The sequence below is a fragment of the Mizuhopecten yessoensis genome, unplaced genomic scaffold (assembly GCF_002113885.1).
Source record: "Mizuhopecten yessoensis strain PY_sf001 unplaced genomic scaffold, ASM211388v2 scaffold7635, whole genome shotgun sequence".
NCBI lineage: Eukaryota > Metazoa > Mollusca > Bivalvia > Pectinida > Pectinidae > Mizuhopecten > Mizuhopecten yessoensis.
The window spans coordinates 788,709-806,607 of NW_018407146.1; the positions used below are offsets into that span (position 1 = coordinate 788,709).

General features: G+C 38.8%; 2 protein-coding genes across 2 annotated transcripts in view; one reads left to right on the forward strand and one right to left on the reverse strand.

Moving 5' to 3' along the window:
- The window catches only part of LOC110454020 (integrin alpha-3-like), a 58,155-nt gene extending 40,724 nt beyond the window's left edge, over window positions 1-17,431 (reverse strand). Inside the window, exons 1-7 of the mRNA XM_021503328.1 lie at window positions 17,181-17,431; window positions 9,683-9,816; window positions 4,588-4,706; window positions 3,936-4,148; window positions 2,101-2,149; window positions 1,024-1,113; window positions 689-774 (exon numbers count right to left, since the gene is read on the reverse strand). Coding sequence (XP_021359003.1) covers window positions 689-774; window positions 1,024-1,113; window positions 2,101-2,149; window positions 3,936-4,148; window positions 4,588-4,706; window positions 9,683-9,816; window positions 17,181-17,332 — 843 coding nt within the window. The 5' untranslated portion in view covers window positions 17,333-17,431. The remainder of the gene's footprint in view (window positions 1-688; window positions 775-1,023; window positions 1,114-2,100; window positions 2,150-3,935; window positions 4,149-4,587; window positions 4,707-9,682; window positions 9,817-17,180) is intronic.
- On the forward strand, window positions 12,325-13,910 carry LOC110454021 (mitochondrial ribosome-associated GTPase 1-like). The gene has a single exon (XM_021503329.1). The coding sequence runs from the start codon at window positions 12,417-12,419 to the stop codon at window positions 13,386-13,388; it is 972 nt and encodes a 323-aa protein (XP_021359004.1). The 5' UTR covers window positions 12,325-12,416; the 3' UTR covers window positions 13,389-13,910.
- Window positions 17,432-17,899: the final 468 nt, after the last annotated feature.

Sequence of the window (17,899 nt, forward strand, 5' to 3'; positions counted from 1 at the left end):
TCAACACCAAAGGTCAAATCATACCACAGAGCAAACACAACATATACAACAGAGTCAACACAAAAGGTCAAATCATACCACAGAGCCAACCAACATATACAACAGCATCAACACAAAAGGTCAAATCATACCACAGAGCCAACACAACATATACAACAATATCAACACAAAAGGTCAAATCAAATCACAGAGCAAACACAACATATACAACAGCAGCAACACAAAAGGTCAGATCATACAACAGAGCCAACACAAAATATACAACAGAGTCAACACAAAAGGTCAAATCATACAACAGAGCCAACACAATGTATACAACAGAGTCAACACAAAAGGTCAAATCATACCACAGAGCCAACACAAAATATACAACATACACAAAAAGGACAAATTATACAACAGCGTCCAAACACAGGACAAAATCATCTATCAAATGCGATACGAAAAGGCATCATCGAGAACTGAGCGTCAAAAAGTCTATATGAAGGTATACATTTGTGGAGGCGAAACTGGGTTACCTTCATCTTTGAACTTAATGAAAAATTCATAAAAATATGGGAATTTAAAATTATCATCAATTCACAAACAACGTAGATAGATAGTAATGATATAACTTCTTGCAAATATTTATTTTTATTTTTAGTTCGTGAGTTTTTAATATCAAGGAAATAAGACGCTGAATGTATACCTTTCCGGTGTTATTAGCCTTTGGAGCTCCTAATGCAATATTCTTGGACCTGCGTGACAAGTAACTTCCGGTGGTGATGGCGTATCCTGGCAACAGTAAACAATGTATATACTTACAAAATCTGTAAGTACTCAAGTGAAAAAAAGAGAGCGTCTTAATTATAGCGTATCTTCTTTAAATACATGTAATGAGACAGCACAACAGGCAACGTGTAGATCAGGGAGATGCGCCCAGTATCATTGAAATAGAAGAGTGACTATAGATGTTTATTGTAAACAAGTTTGTGTATACTGCTTGTAAACAATATGTGCCGACCATTTAGAGTCGTAAGATACCTATGTAGTTGTCGTGGTAAATGCTGTGAACAGGTTCTATGTAGCGCAGGTCCCGCCTGGAATCGCTCTCTTTCTCTATTGCGACGCCTCCTGTAAGGAAAACAAGTATACTTCAGTATTATGCGGGGTCAAGTGAATAGCATACATATATATCTTATAAGGATGCCAGAGTTCGCTGTGTTTCTTTCTTCCAAAGGTGAAAGGTCACGAGTAAATTGATCAGTGACATCCAAAGTAACAAAGAAATTATTACATATTTAGAGGAGGGATCTATTGAATTTTTACATTTTTGTTATTTATGTTGAATGGTTCGCACCTATCAGTCAAGCAGCAAGCTATGTAATAGTACGATAGTCAATAAAAACCAGAAAGACATAATGATTGAAAATGGCCGTTTTTATTAAAACGACATAACATAAAAATACATGTACGACATAACATAAAATACATGTTACAATACATGTATTGAACACCCTCCTGAGAAGGTGTTCCATAGACTGCATTTCATAATCAAATGCAATGCCATTCTCCTAATGACTATAGTAGGTGAGGGGACAAGAAAACGCCCAAACCTTGAATAACTGTTAAACATACCATGAGTATTATGCCATCATATACAATTAGAGGTGTAAGGGGACGGCGGCGGGAAGAAATCAATGTTTAAAATAGCGCCCTACCTTTCTGCCCGTGAAGAAATTTTTCAAGTGACGCTTAGCTAGACCACGTGATCATTTTTTTATACGCATGTGCGTCCTGTTCGCCTTGCTCACTAGGAAAATATATTCTAGGGCAAAAAGAAAGAATCCCAAAATAAACCGTTACCACAAACATAAATGCAATAAAATACATTCTGTATTTAATTGTTGTTATTTCCCAGAAACAAATCAGAACAAATTCGCTCTGAGCTATTTCATTGGACACTGATCGTCTTCGCGTTGCAACAACTATATCAGGAGATAAGTTGAAGGTTTCCTAAAATGATAACAAAATGACGAAACTGTACATATGTAAATCCCCCCTCCCAAAGTAAGTTTACAATTAGTGTGTACATTTAGTAAACTGAGGCGTTCTACGTACCAGACCAGTCGTTAAGTCCCGGTGCTCCCATCAACAGTTGGCCTCCTTCCTATCAGAATAAAATAGATCTACTGTGATCTATATAATTTTGTCTACATTGAACACCACTCAGTATATTCAAAGTCTGTCAAAGTTTACTAATGGTAAATATCTTTATAACTGCTTTCTGTGTTTCAGTCAATATGATATTTTATGTTTTTCTATTAGGCGAAAAACCTCTAAAAGGACATGGTGTAAAACGTTCTAAAGGGAGATGGTGTAAAACGTTCTAAAGGGAAATGGTGTTAAACGTTCTTAAGGGGAGATGGTGTTTAACGTTCTAAAGTGAGATGGTATAAAACGTTTTAAAGGGAAATGGTGTAAAACGTTCTAAAGGGAGATGGTGTAAAACGTTCTAAAGGGAAATGGTGTCAAACGTTCTTAAGGATGTACTCTTCTGAGGTTTCAGTCACGTTCAAGTCTCGTTTTGATCTGGTGTAACGGGTTTTTGTAATATTTAACAAATTATGATAAGTATAATAGCAAACACACATCTAAAAATCATGTAAAAAAACTAGATGTCTGTTGTGTGTAGAACATTTTTTACAAGAATATTTAAAAAAATGACCAATTTGGCGGCCATTTTGAAAAAGTGGATTTATGTGAATTTCTTGCGCTTCACAAAGGGCCAAAATTCACCTTTTTTGACACTAGATTGATCACTTAAATCGTCATTGTGTCACCATTTTTAATTGTAGCAGGTTTAATTTTGCTGTACAACTTTATAATGTTCAATATGATCAAAATAATATGCAAAAAAGTGGAAAGTTATATATTATTGATTTTTTTTTTTACATATTAGGGTAACTGAAGCACTTTTGATTTTTGACCCCGAAAAAGGTGAAAAATAACACAAATAATAATGGGACAAAAAAAGAAGCACACCGACCCCCCATTTTTGTGGCTGTTTTAGAAAGAGAAACTCATTTTCTTTCGATTCATTGAATACTAAAAAAAGTTTATTACAGGATTTTTTTATATCAAGCGTTTAATCGGCAAAAAATGGTGAAAAATGTGCATTTTTTCATTAAAAAATAAGGGGTAGGGGTAACTAAAATCGCATTTTTGAGTAAAATGAATAAGTTTAAGACATTTTACTTCCATAGTTTCAAAGAAAATAATATTTTTATCAATTCTACAAACATTCATACATATCTGATAACACACTTGGAAGAAATTGTATGAATTTGTTCTGCCAATGGTCAAAACACGAAAATTCACCTAAAATCACATATTGTGTTAAATTGGTATCTTTGACCGATCATAGCACAAAAACGAACTCACCAACATATAGTTTTTTTTGCATTTTCTACTATGCCATTATCTCCTTTTCCCAAAAATCAATATAAGAAAAAAAGTTTAATACAGGACTTCTCAGAGGTGTACATCCTTAAGGGGAGATGGTGTAAAACGTTCTTAAGGGGAGATGGTGTAAAACGTTCTAAAGGGAGATGGTATAAAACGTTCTAAAGGGAGATGGTATAAAACGTTCTAAAGGAGGATGGTGTTTAACGTTCTAAAGGGAGATGATATAAAACGTTCTAAAGTGAGATGGTATTAAACGTTCTAAAGGGAGATGGTGTAAAACGTTCTAAAGGGAGATGGTATAAAACGTTCTAAAATGAGATGGTGTAAAACTTCTAAAGGGAGATATTGTAAAACGTATATCCAGGCGCATTATGCGTGTAGCTTCGGTAGTTATTGATTTACCAAACTTCTTTAAAGTTAATTTCAATGATGAAAATACAAATAAAGTTATTGCATACCATGAAGAGAAATTGATTACAAGTACTTACGTCAGAGAACTGTGCTGCCATGCCAAGACTTCCCATAGAGAACTCGGCATACCGGAGTCGTCGGTTCACCAGGCGGTTCAGCTTGGTGAGAGCCGGGACGAGTCGTCCTGCCGCAGTAAGGTTACTATGTAATTCATAGCACATGCCGTTCATGTGAGATATGTCGTCAAATTTCTTTAACAGGAAGTTGTCCTTCCATCGGTGAGCGCACACCTACGTAACAATATTGGCAAAAATTAAAAACAAAACAAAAAGCATGCATGTCACAACGTTATCACATAGGACTGCTTCAACAATACATTATGTACAAAACAACAAGAACTGAGGAGATCTCAAAACAAAACAAAAATATTTCTGCATCGACAAACAAGAACAAACATGTGGTTCTAGTCTGAATGTGTCCCCCCACCCCCATACTTTCAAATTAAAAATAGTATACGGTGGTTTTCAAGTAATGTTTTATACAGATTCTCATTGTTGTGTCAAATAAAAAAATCCTCATTATTAAATAATGAAGTTGAATCACTTTACCCGAATTTATTAAATAGATAAATAGATAGTTTAAAGTTAGTATAAAATTAGTATTATATATTATGTTAATCTTAATGAATTTTTCCTTAGTCAATGAAATCGAAATCAAACGAATACTGACCAGCACTGACGATTGGTCATCCGGTCGGACATCGAGAGCCACGCCCAGCCACTGACCATCTTTGTGGTGGTGAAACTTGATGCTCCTACCGTGGAACACCATACTCTGTTCAGTATTACCTGCAAAATCAAAAACATGTTCATGAATAAAACGTCATTATTTTTGTGGTGATGAAACTTGATGCTCCTACCGTGGAACATCATAACCTGTTCATTATAACCTGCAGAATCAAAATTATGTCAAATTGTTAAGACTTAACGAAATCAATCCATTCACTCACCTTTTAAGTGTAAAAGTTTGAGAAGGTTAATTGCAAGTTCAGAAGTGATATTAAAACGAACATAAAAAAATAACGCGTATTGCAAGGAATATCAGCTTAACAATTACAATGTAGAATAACACGGGTTTTAAAATCCCCGAGGTAGTCCATAACGTTGTTACTTGAATTTATTCTGCCACGGTTTAAATGAAATACAAATGTTAAAGAATACATTATCTAATGTAGCCCGAAGTTGTAAAATTGTAACGTAATACAGGGTGTATAGATACCTTCTCCTATTGTTGTATGTCTATGTGTGTTTCAGTGCAATTTTAACTCGGATTTACATTCTTTTGTCTTACTGGTGGGTCCAGGATGGACGGAGTGTCCCTATGGTGCAACCGTTTACTTTGTTTGGATTTCAGCTTTTCATGTGGGCGTTTCCTTACTTCAATGTTTTAGTGACTATTTTGCATCATAACTAAACTTGAATTTGCCTGACTGTTTCTTCAACACAAAATTGTTACTATGATTAATAACTTCGGTGAGGGTGTCTCGGTAGCCGTGACCGCTAACGCGCACAGTCATTTCTACTGTGTGCAATAAAGGGTAAGCTGCAGACCACTCACTCTCACAAGAATATCGGTTCGATCCCCAGTAGTGGCGGAAAAAGAGGAGATCAGGGGCGGGTCCAGGTGAGGGTGTAATGGGCGTACGCCCCCCCCCCCCCCCCCCCCCCCCCCCTTTAAAAAAACAACAAAAAACTATCGTAATCTGCTAATATTGTATTGAATATGGCAATTTATCATATTCATTAATCAAACACATAAACACCCTGACACTATAAAATATACATGCTCCAAGTCAAGAACCGTTACATTAGTGCATTTCACAATTATTTTATGTTTTTTAGCCAAAAAAAGGTCTAATTTTCTCCGATCCTACCTCTGTATCTACTGGTTATACTTACCTGTGTTGTCGACTTGTATCTGTGTACACTGCTCCCTCGTCTCCTCATTACGGTACCGACCCTACCTCTGTATCTACTGGTTATACTTACCTGTGTTGTCGACTTGTACCTGTGTACACTGCTCCCTCGTCTCCTCATTACGGTACCGACCCTACCTCTGTATCTACTGGTTATACTTACCTGTGTTGTCGACTTGTACCTGTGTACACTGCTCCCTCGTCTCCTCATTACGGTACCGACCCTACCTCTGTATCTACTGGTTATACTTACCTGTGTTGTCGACTTGTACCTGTGTACACTGCTCCCTCGTCTCCTCATTACGGTACCGACCCTACCTCTGTATCTACTGGTTATACTTACCTGTGTTGTCGACTTGTACCTGTGTACACTGCTCCCTCGTCTCCTCATTACGGTACCGACCCTACCTCTGTATCTACTGGTTATACTTACCTGTGTTGTCGACTTGTACCTGTGTACACTGCTCCCTCGTCTCCTCATTACGGTACCGACCCTACCTCTGTATCTACTGGTTATACTTACCTGTGTTGTCGACTTGTACCTGTGTACACTGCTCCCTCGTCTCCTCATTACGGTACCGACCCTACCTCTGTATCTACTGGTTATACTTACCTGTGTTGTCGACTTGTACCTGTGTACACTGCTCCCTCGTCTCCTCATTACGGTACCGACCCTACCTCTGTATCTACTGGTTATACTTACCTGTGTTGTCGACTTGTACCTGTGTACACTGCTCCCTCGTCTCCTCATTACGGTACCGACCCTACCTCTGTATCTACTGGTTATACTTACCTGTGTTGTCGACTTGTACCTGTGTACACTGCTCCCTCGTCTCCTCATTACGGTACCGACCCTACCTCTGTATCTACTGGTTATACTTACCTGTGTTGTCGACTTGTACCTGTGTACACTGCTCCCTCGTCTCCTCATTACGGTACCGACCCTACCTCTGTATCTACTGGTTATACTTACCTGTGTTGTCGACTTGTACCTGTGTACACTGCTCCCTCGTCTCCTCATTACGGTACCGACCCTACCTCTGTATCTACTGGTTATACTTACCTGTGTTGTCGACTTGTACCTGTGTACACTGCTCCCTCGTCTCCTCATTACGGTACCGACCCTACCTCTGTATCTACTGGTTATACTTACCTGTGTTGTCGACTTGTACCTGTGTACACTGCTCCCTCGTCTCCTCATTACGGTACCGACCCTACCTCTGTATCTACTGGTTATACTTACCTGTGTTGTCGACTTGTACCTGTGTACACTGCTCCCTCGTCTCCTCATTACGGTACCGACCCTACCTCTGTATCTACTGGTTATACTTACCTGTGTTGTCGACTTGTACCTGTGTACACTGCTCCCTCGTCTCCTCATTACGGTACCGACCCTACCTCTGTATCTACTGGTTATACTTACCTGTGTTGTCGACTTGTACCTGTGTACACTGCTCCCTCGTCTCCTCATTACGGTACCGACCCTACCTCTGTATCTACTGGTTATACTTACCTGTGTTGTCGACTTGTACCTGTGTACACTGCTCCCTCGTCTCCTCATTACGGTACCGACCCTACCTCTGTATCTACTGGTTATACTTACCTGTGTTGTCGACTTGTACCTGTGTACACTGCTCCCTCGTCTCCTCATTACGGTACCGACCCTACCTCTGTATCTACTGGTTATACTTACCTGTGTTGTCGACTTGTACCTGTGTACACTGCTCCCTCGTCTCCTCATTACGGTACCGACCCTACCTCTGTATCTACTGGTTATACTTACCTGTGTTGTCGACTTGTACCTGTGTACACTGCTCCCTCGTCTCCTCATTACGGTACCGACCCTACCTCTGTATCTACTGGTTATACTTACCTGTGTTGTCGACTTGTACCTGTGTACACTGCTCCCTCGTCTCCTCATTACGGTACCGACCCTACCTCTGTATCTACTGGTTATACTTACCTGTGTTGTCGACTTGTACCTGTGTACACTGCTCCCTCGTCTCCTCATTACGGTACCGACCCTACCTCTGTATCTACTGGTTATACTTACCTGTGTTGTCGACTTGTACCTGTGTACACTGCTCCCTCGTCTCCTCATTACGGTACCGACCCTACCTCTGTATCTACTGGTTATACTTACCTGTGTTGTCGACTTGTACCTGTGTACACTGCTCCCTCGTCTCCTCATTACGGTACCGACCCTACCTCTGTATCTACTGGTTATACTTACCTGTGTTGTCGACTTGTACCTGTGTACACTGCTCCCTCGTCTCCTCATTACGGTACCGACCCTACCTCTGTATCTACTGGTTATACTTACCTGTGTTGTCGACTTGTACCTGTGTACACTGCTCCCTCGTCTCCTCATTACGGTACCGACCCTACCTCTGTATCTACTGGTTATACTTACCTGTGTTGTCGACTTGTACCTGTGTACACTGCTCCCTCGTCTCCTCATTACGGTACCGACCCTACCTCTGTATCTACTGGTTATACTTACCTGTGTTGTCGACTTGTACCTGTGTACACTGCTCCCTCGTCTCCTCATTACGGTACCGACCCTACCTCTGTATCTACTGGTTATACTTACCTGTGTTGTCGACTTGTACCTGTGTACACTGCTCCCTCGTCTCCTCATTACGGTACCGACCCTACCTCTGTATCTACTGGTTATACTTACCTGTGTTGTCGACTTGTACCTGTGTACACTGCTCCCTCGTCTCCTCATTACGGTACCGACCCTACCTCTGTATCTACTGGTTATACTTACCTGTGTTGTCGACTTGTACCTGTGTACACTGCTCCCTCGTCTCCTCATTACGGTACCGACCCTACCTCTGTATCTACTGGTTATACTTACCTGTGTTGTCGACTTGTACCTGTGTACACTGCTCCCTCGTCTCCTCATTACGGTACCGACCCTACCTCTGTATCTACTGGTTATACTTACCTGTGTTGTCGACTTGTACCTGTGTACACTGCTCCCTCGTCTCCTCATTACGGTACCGACCCTACCTCTGTATCTACTGGTTATACTTACCTGTGTTGTCGACTTGTACCTGTGTACACTGCTCCCTCGTCTCCTCATTACGGTACCGACCCTACCTCTGTATCTACTGGTTATACTTACCTGTGTTGTCGACTTGTACCTGTGTACACTGCTCCCTCGTCTCCTCATTACGGTACCGACCCTACCTCTGTATCTACTGGTTATACTTACCTGTGTTGTCGACTTGTACCTGTGTACACTGCTCCCTCGTCTCCTCATTACGGTACCGACCCTACCTCTGTATCTACTGGTTATACTTACCTGTGTTGTCGACTTGTACCTGTGTACACTGCTCCCTCGTCTCCTCATTACGGTACCGACCCTACCTCTGTATCTACTGGTTATACTTACCTGTGTTGTCGACTTGTACCTGTGTACACTGCTCCCTCGTCTCCTCATTACGGTACCGACCCTACCTCTGTATCTACTGGTTATACTTACCTGTGTTGTCGACTTGTACCTGTGTACACTGCTCCCTCGTCTCCTCATTACGGTACCGACCCTACCTCTGTATCTACTGGTTATACTTACCTGTGTTGTCGACTTGTACCTGTGTACACTGCTCCCTCGTCTCCTCATTACGGTACCGACCCTACCTCTGTATCTACTGGTTATACTTACCTGTGTTGTCGACTTGTACCTGTGTACACTGCTCCCTCGTCTCCTCATTACGGTACCGACCCTACCTCTGTATCTACTGGTTATACTTACCTGTGTTGTCGACTTGTACCTGTGTACACTGCTCCCTCGTCTCCTCATTACGGTACCCTACCTCTGTATCTACTGGTTATACTTACCTGTGTTGTCGACTTGTACTGGTGTACACTGCTCCTTCGTCTCCTCATTACGGTACCGACATTTGTACAGTGCTCCTGGTCGTTCTACCTCAGGCTGGAAAATGTCCTGGTCGATCGGAGCCCCAATTAACACCCTTTAATTTAGAAAATACGAATATCAAGAATATGCGCTCAAACGAAAACAGAAAGAAAGAAAACAAGAGGAATCTGCGGTCTCTATTTGAGAATATCTAGCGTTCATTGTTAAAGTATAATGTCGTTGTTATCATATTAACATTTTTGATATCAGAGCCGACTGTCAAAGTATTATAAAATCCTATGTTTGTCAGAATAGAACATATGTATGTATGTAAAGTTCCCCTCCTATTTGCTTTCTACACTATTTCAGATCAGGTTGGACTTCCACTTATTTGGCTCCTAGCATCACCGATGAGGATGAAACTTCTTTGCGGTGCAACGTGATTCATGTTTGGTATAATGTATCAGTTACCGTAGTCCATAGATGCAATCACATGTGTGGTTTTGACATTCATCTTCAATATTATTTTCCTGTAAGCAATGAACATTGAAATGGAAATCCATATTTGTCTTTTCAAGAAACCAAAGAAAAATCACGTTTTCAAAATTTCTCAATTATAATTATCACCAGAAAAAGTACACAACAGATGAAATCTTAAATATTGACAGGCCTATGTGTGGATTAATTTACATCTACTTAAGTCCATGTACAATATATATTTATATATGTTTGTGCTATATCTAATTGAATATTGACTGAGCCCTGAACAATCCACAAAATGTCTGCCGATGACGGATAAAAACATTGCAAAATTAGAGCAAATAATTATTGTAATTATTGTATTGTAATTGATCTTAAGATGTGTTGAAAGATGTTTAGGAGATTTGGCTGTGTGTGAACAATAGTAGATTACGCTACCAACCCACCCGACTGACTGATAGATATGTCATCTCGTTAATATTCACATTGCGTATGCTATATTTTCTTGTCATTCCTTGTTTTTTCTGTTAATGATGTATTTTGACATTAATTAAACTATTGCATGTAATAATTTATTTACAGTTACAGCATACCGACAATTTCAGAGGAATTGGGAAAAAAAAGTTCATAGCTGTTATTTATCCATTTTTCGTACTATGTTGACGGATTTATACGTATATGAGTGTTTTGGTACTTGTTTCAGCTTCCTATACACACCAAGATGAAACGTTACAAATTCTGATACACTAAGTAACTAACCTCGCGTAACGCAATGTTTAAACTTCAGTACTCAGTACTACTGAAGAGACATATACATGTGCGACACTTTTGGGCCTGTATCCCTTGGATTTAATGTAGGATGGGTTGTCAATAAATATACATGATTTATTTAATTATTAATATCTAAAACATAAACAGAAAATGATTAAACAAAAGTTGAAAATTTTCATTTCACAAGCTAAATTGGAGTTATCTCCCCTGCACTGTTTAATTGGATTGTTATGACAGAATATATGTAATGTTTGTAAATAAGTCTGGAAAGGACTTAAATAGGCCTAGCCTGATGTCCAATCCAATTGACATATATAAAGTCAATAAAATCTGATGAAATGTGCGACACTTCAAAAAAAATGAATTAGCATTCTAATTACGTAAATAGATAATGAAACGGTACCAACAACCATGAAGAGGCGTCAACAGAAGCAATACTATGCTTTCCAAGACGTCGACCACCATGAACCATGAACCAATACATTTTAGTATTCTGGAACGTAATATTTTCATAAAGTTTGGTCAAAATCTTTTAAGAAGGACATATAAATAGTTGACAATTTTTCTAAGTAATAATGGCCTGGCTATCTGAAAATAAAATTACCCTGAAACACATGCATACATTTATTAAACGCTCTAAAGTGATGACAGCAAATCTGGACATGGCAAGCCAGGACGGGCAAAAAACAAACAAACAAACAATCGAATTAGGCATGATGAGAGTGCGTGCATTATAGATATCTAAATGAAGAATTCAATTACCATTGCTATTTTTATAATCACTTATGTTGATAAAGGCGTTTACAATAAGGAAAAAGTATGGCAAGCAAGCTTCATATTAAATCAAGGAGAATTATATTTATATGAATTAATGTACAAGCGTCATTTCATTGATAATGAACTTTATATGTTACATTTACATATACCATTTTAAATATATCATATTTTACTAACTTCATGTACATAATTAGAATAACCATACAGGATCAATATTTCTCCTTGGATAAATCTTTTTAAAAATTCGGCTTGCTGTGCAAGGCGTCGATAACTATATAATAAATAAAAGTATGCCTGATAAAAAAAGAGAACTTTAATGGGCGATTGTAATATTAGCACTCACTGCTTTATACATGTGTATGAAGCGATTTTTCTTACTAGATAAATGGCGTTATCTACCGTAGTACTTAATGGACACTAGAGAAGGGAAATTTACGCTAGGCCTATATGAAATAGTTTCAGTTAGGCCTAAGATTTAAAACATTTGTGGAGCCCGTTGCAAAAGCATTCGCCAGATTGGGCGTACGAAGTGAAACTATGCATTACTGATTATCGTCACTCAGAGTTGCTTCCCTTCAATAATCAACATCCGGCAGGCTGAGTAATGGCTGCGACCATGCTGAACAAATGCTGCCTCTCAATCAATCAGACATTACAGCGTAACCAGTTAGTTTAACCACACGAGCCATGGCTAGTCGGTTTTCCAATGTGACACATTCTTTCAGGAAGACGTTTACCCTGCCTGACATGGACATGGTCAAATGGTTTCCTGGACACATGCAGAAAGGGGTTTTAAAAGTGCAACACATGCTGAAAAACATTGACTGCGTTATCGAAGTTCATGATGCTAGAATTCCATTTTCTGGACGGAACCCTCGTTTTAATGACATCATATCTCTCCGTCCCCACATCCTTGTTTACAACAAAATGGACTTGTGCAATTTAAAAAAGAAACATCTGATACTTTCAAAGTTAAAATCCGAAGGCGTTGACAATGTGATGTTTACTCAGAGCACAGTGTCTACTAAGAATACTGCTATGTCAAGAGATCTGTTTTCATTGGTGACTAAAGCCATCGAAGCGAGATCCAGGTATCATAGAGCGGAGATTAATGAGTTCAACTTACTGGTACTAGGAGTACCGAATATAGGAAAATCCACATTTCTAAATTACTTGAGGAGATTGAACACTACACACCACAAAAAAGCTGCTTCAGTTGGAGCTATCGCCGGCGTTACGAGGTCAGTGGGGAATAAAGTGAGGGTGAACTTTGATCCGCCAATCTTTCTTACTGACTCCCCCGGAATTCTGACCCCTACTGTACCGAATATCCATGTGGGGATGAAGCTTGCACTGTGTGGATGTATGCCCGACCATTACGTAGGGGAAGAATATATTGTGGACTATATGTTATACTGGATGAACAAGCAACAACAGTTTGATTACGTGAAATATTTTGAACTCAAGGAACCAATAGATGATGTGATGCCATTTTTAAAACATGTGGCTCTGAAGAATAAAATGATTAAAAAGATCAAATCCACCGAAACACGTCAGTATGTGCATATACCAGACTTCAGTGCTGCTGCTAACATTGTCATCAAGTCATTCCGCAGCGGAAAGTTGGGGAAATTTATGTTGGATGATGACCTTCTTTGATATTAACATGATATGTCAGATTTGTTGTCTCAAATGTCAGATGACTAACCCTATGCAATGTGGGTGTTGTGTACAGCTATGGGTGTTAGGTATGCATGGGGACCGGAGAAAATTACTTCCATTATCTGGGGATGAATCATTTTCATCAGACATACAGGATTTATTATTTGCATTCTTTTGTGACTCACTAACAAGAAACTTGCTTTGTTATCATGTTATATATATACCTATGCAAATATATTTCTTCTGGTACAAAAAGCATTTTATTCCTTTAGAAAGTTGTGATATATATACATAAACCTATGGATGTATGTATACTATATGAGTGCTAGGGTTGGCCATGGGGTGCCCAAGGTTAAACCCCTAGCCACAACAAACTTTCATTTGACAACATATATGTGTTTCCGGTATCAGTATATCTTTCACTTATTATGCAGTTTCTTTTGGTGAAAGAAAAGAAAATAAATTTTAAAAGTGATGGCTGCAAAAACTGTTTTTTTCTGGTTTTTATTAAGAAATGAAAACGCCAAAATATAACAGTATGATATTTTGATGAAATACTGGGTTTTTCTCTCTAAATGTTCATGTATTTGTATCTACCTGATCCTATTCAACCTTAAACCTCACTCTTAGTATGACTGATACATTTGGTAAAGAAACACTGAGCTTATCGGATAGCACTGTATCTGTCATCTTACAGTATTTGTTTCAACAGTTTCTTCTTAAAAATCCATATCACAAAAGAATATGATACTTAGCCAATAGCTTGCTGTATATAGTACTACAAAGTTTATGAACAGTAATTACCTTGACCTTTATTCCAGGTCATTTTAGTGGAGTTTCTAAAACCCATTAATTTTTTTCTGTTTTTTTTTCCCTTTTATTATGGTTTTAGGAGAGAGATTTCCTGATTTTTAAGGAAAATTAATATGAAACTTCTCTATTTTTGGAGAGAAAATAAAAAAATCAACATTTTCTTCGATATTGAAAAATAAAACATGCCATAGTAGTCTTATGCTTCAGTGGAGAAATATTTTGTTTTGATGAGAAATGGTAATTTGTTTCCAAAAACTGCTCAAAAGTTGCATTTGCAGAGCATAAATGAATGTGGAAAACTGCTTGATTTGATGAATAATTACGGTTGAAAAGTTGTATATATTAATTTATCAATTTTAGAACAAGCACAAAGTACTACAAAGTTTGAGTATAGAATGACCTTGATTTATATTCAAACTCACTTTGGTTGAGACAATCCCTTAAAAATGTAGTAAGAGGCGACTAATGGGGCACCCCTGCATACTTTGGTGTCCTCTACTAAGGGACACAAAAGCGACCATAATAAATCTGCTGCACCTATTGCAATATTTGGAATCTTTATCTTTCTTTCTACTTCTAACTACCTTTTATTTCCTAGCGCCTAGCTGGCAACACCTCACTTTTGGCGTTAATGTTGAGCGTTCGCGCAGGTGAGGAGGGCAATGGGTTCTGTCCCCAGGCCGGGACATACCAAAGTCCTTAAAATGGTAGTTGTTACCGCTTAACGTTCAGTATGAAGGGGAATGGCAACAACTGGTTCACTGGTTGTCAGTACAATGTGACCGGGCGGAATAGTGTGCTGGTTGCCTTAGGCATAGTATTTCAGTGAGACAGCACTTATTAAGTCAGCATCAGATCCACACTATCACAAGGAGGCAAGTACACCAACATACCCTGCCTCCAGCACACATAAACACATAAGACCAAATCTAACTTCTAAAGAACAGACATGTTTAGGTCATGATAGTTGGCCTGTAGCTGACTAGAAAGGTGAGCTTAATAGTTGGTGAAGAGAAATGGCTGATTTGTTTTAAGGGCAATGGGTTCAAAAACTTCAAAAGTTAATGATTACTTCAAAAGACATGTCTTCAGTATTGATAAGGGTTGCTGGGCTGTACCTTGTCGATGTGAATAGATACTAAAATAACATTGATCTCCTTTCAAGGTCATATGCTCATGAGTCAATCATGTAATACCCGTTAAATGACTTCTTTCATTAAGCCGAGGGTCATGATAGCTGACGTGCGCGAATAAATAAGTCCCTGTGAGTTTAACGTCGTATCAACAGCTAAGGTCATTTAAGGACATGCATCCATGTGTATTGTGTATGGGGCGAAGTGTGCCGGAGACAGGGTATGCCTTGCCTACTGGTAATAGCGCGAATCTGATACCGACTTTATAGTGCTATCTCACTGAAATACTAAGCCGAAGGCACCCAGCACAGCATTCCACCCGGTCACATTTAGGTGATATCATTTATTTACTGCAGGAACCGAATTACTTTATAATTTCTAATGTATTCTAACAATACAAACCAATAGGTAATAAATGCACCTTAGTTAAATCTTCAAAACGATTGCTGTATGAAATATGCTTACATCAATGCAAGCCAACACTGGACAGCATAGATAAACGGTTTAATCTAACTATTCTGGACAAAAGCGAGACATTTGTAAATTGTGTCTTGTCCCATTTAACCCGCTATATATCTAAAGCGTTGAACTATCAACGACTTACACATCACTTATTCCTTTCTATTGGCCTTTGAACATTAAACATGTTTGCTTATGAGGAAATATTTTAAGATAGAGAACATCGTTCAATAAAATCCAAAACAAGGATCTTTGCTTAAGAGCAAACGCTAGAAACCGAGACTGATCTTGGCTGAATTACAAATGTTCTCGCTCAAAGACAACAACAAATAAAAGACTGAACCCAAAACCACAAACCCCACCGGGAACAACTAATTGAAAGTAAAAGGTACTTAACAAAGACAGTTTTATCTCCCAGACAGCGTGATTTAAAACAAAAGACAGAGACTTCGGTGTAGAATCAAAATACCCGGAATCCAAGACAAAAGATGGCTCAAAAGAAAAGACTTAGAATCCAGGATAGAGAATTTGTCTAAAAGACGACGTGGAATTCAAGACAGTGATTGGGATTTGAAGAAAAATACTCGCTATTCAAAGCAAAGACATGGACCTGTAATTGAGACGTATAAGACGTTTCGGTATCAAATCCTTCCTTTAAGAAAACACGAAAATGTTTCGGTATACCGAAAAGAATATTACACAAGACCATGTACCTCTGTTTCTTTTGTGAAGAAACACAAGTTGTATTAATAACCTAGATAGGGGTAGAACCACAGTAACCTGGGAATTTATTACAGCTATATTTAGACGTAAACTGAGATGTTCAGAGTTATTTTACACGTTTTAGGGGTTTAGATCAATTTTCGGTAAAAAAAAATCCTCCCTCAATGATGGAAATTGATCCCTCAGTCAACGTCCAAAAAGTATCAGGTCCCCATATGGGTGGAACGACCGAACTGAATCACCATGGCCGTGCATGTACGTGTATGGTAGATCTGTCCCCTACAACCACGGGATCTGTCCCCTACACCCAAAGAATCTGTCCCCTACATCCCCGGGGTCTGTCCCTTTTATCGCCGTATAGTGTATATTGTTTACATCCATACATCTCAATTTAATAGATTGTCGTTTTTCAGTTACACAGTAAGGAAGCATATTATTTGAGTTAAGGAAAATTCCCTTGACTTATATGAGCGTGCGCGAGATTGCGGACTAAACGCTTGTATACTAGGAATTGACGCGCAAAAAGAAAGTCTTAGATCCAATAAATAGGACATTCTTAACCAATGTGTAGTGAGAGACATTCATATTCCTAAACATACTTCATTATATATGTGACGAGAAAGGGAATTTTGAGCATAATATTTCAAACTTTCAAACTTACCACGAACCGTTAAAATTATCCAACATAGCTACAGTATATCCAAAATAACTTCCATTGGGTCCAGTGAAAATCACCGGATGTTCGATGTCCAAGTTAAAAGCACCACAGGTTGACAAACATGTCACTATTGCATATATAAATATAGTACACATCGTCCGTCCAAACTTTTTACAAGATTTCAACGATATACATATTTGAAATCGTCATCACTGCCGCGGTAAAATATAACTGTACCAAACTCGACTGCACTGGCGACATACTCCGGCGGTGAAAATGTCAAAGGACTTTCAGTAATTACTAAATAATAACACGACATAATTACCGATAATTTATGATTTTTCCCAAGAGCGTCACACACGTTATACCATTATGACATTTAGGGAGTAATTACCACCGAATCGACGTACACATGTCAACAAGTATTGTTTTACATTTGCGCCTAAATGTTTTAACCGCATTTGGCACCACGCGCGTTTCGTGCACGCACTTTGTACGGCCATTTAATTGTGAAAATGGCCAGCAATTTCCCAGTCAATTTTTTAATAAAATATGACAGTATTTACTTAGGCAGGTTGTATTACTGATGGCTTTTTGTATTCAATATACCTAGATACATGTCGGAAATATCGAATTCACTCTGAACAAAGGACAACGTACACGCCGTGTGCTTTTAGTAAAATGTTGTCTGCTATGTGTCATAGTAACACGGTCCGTCGCGA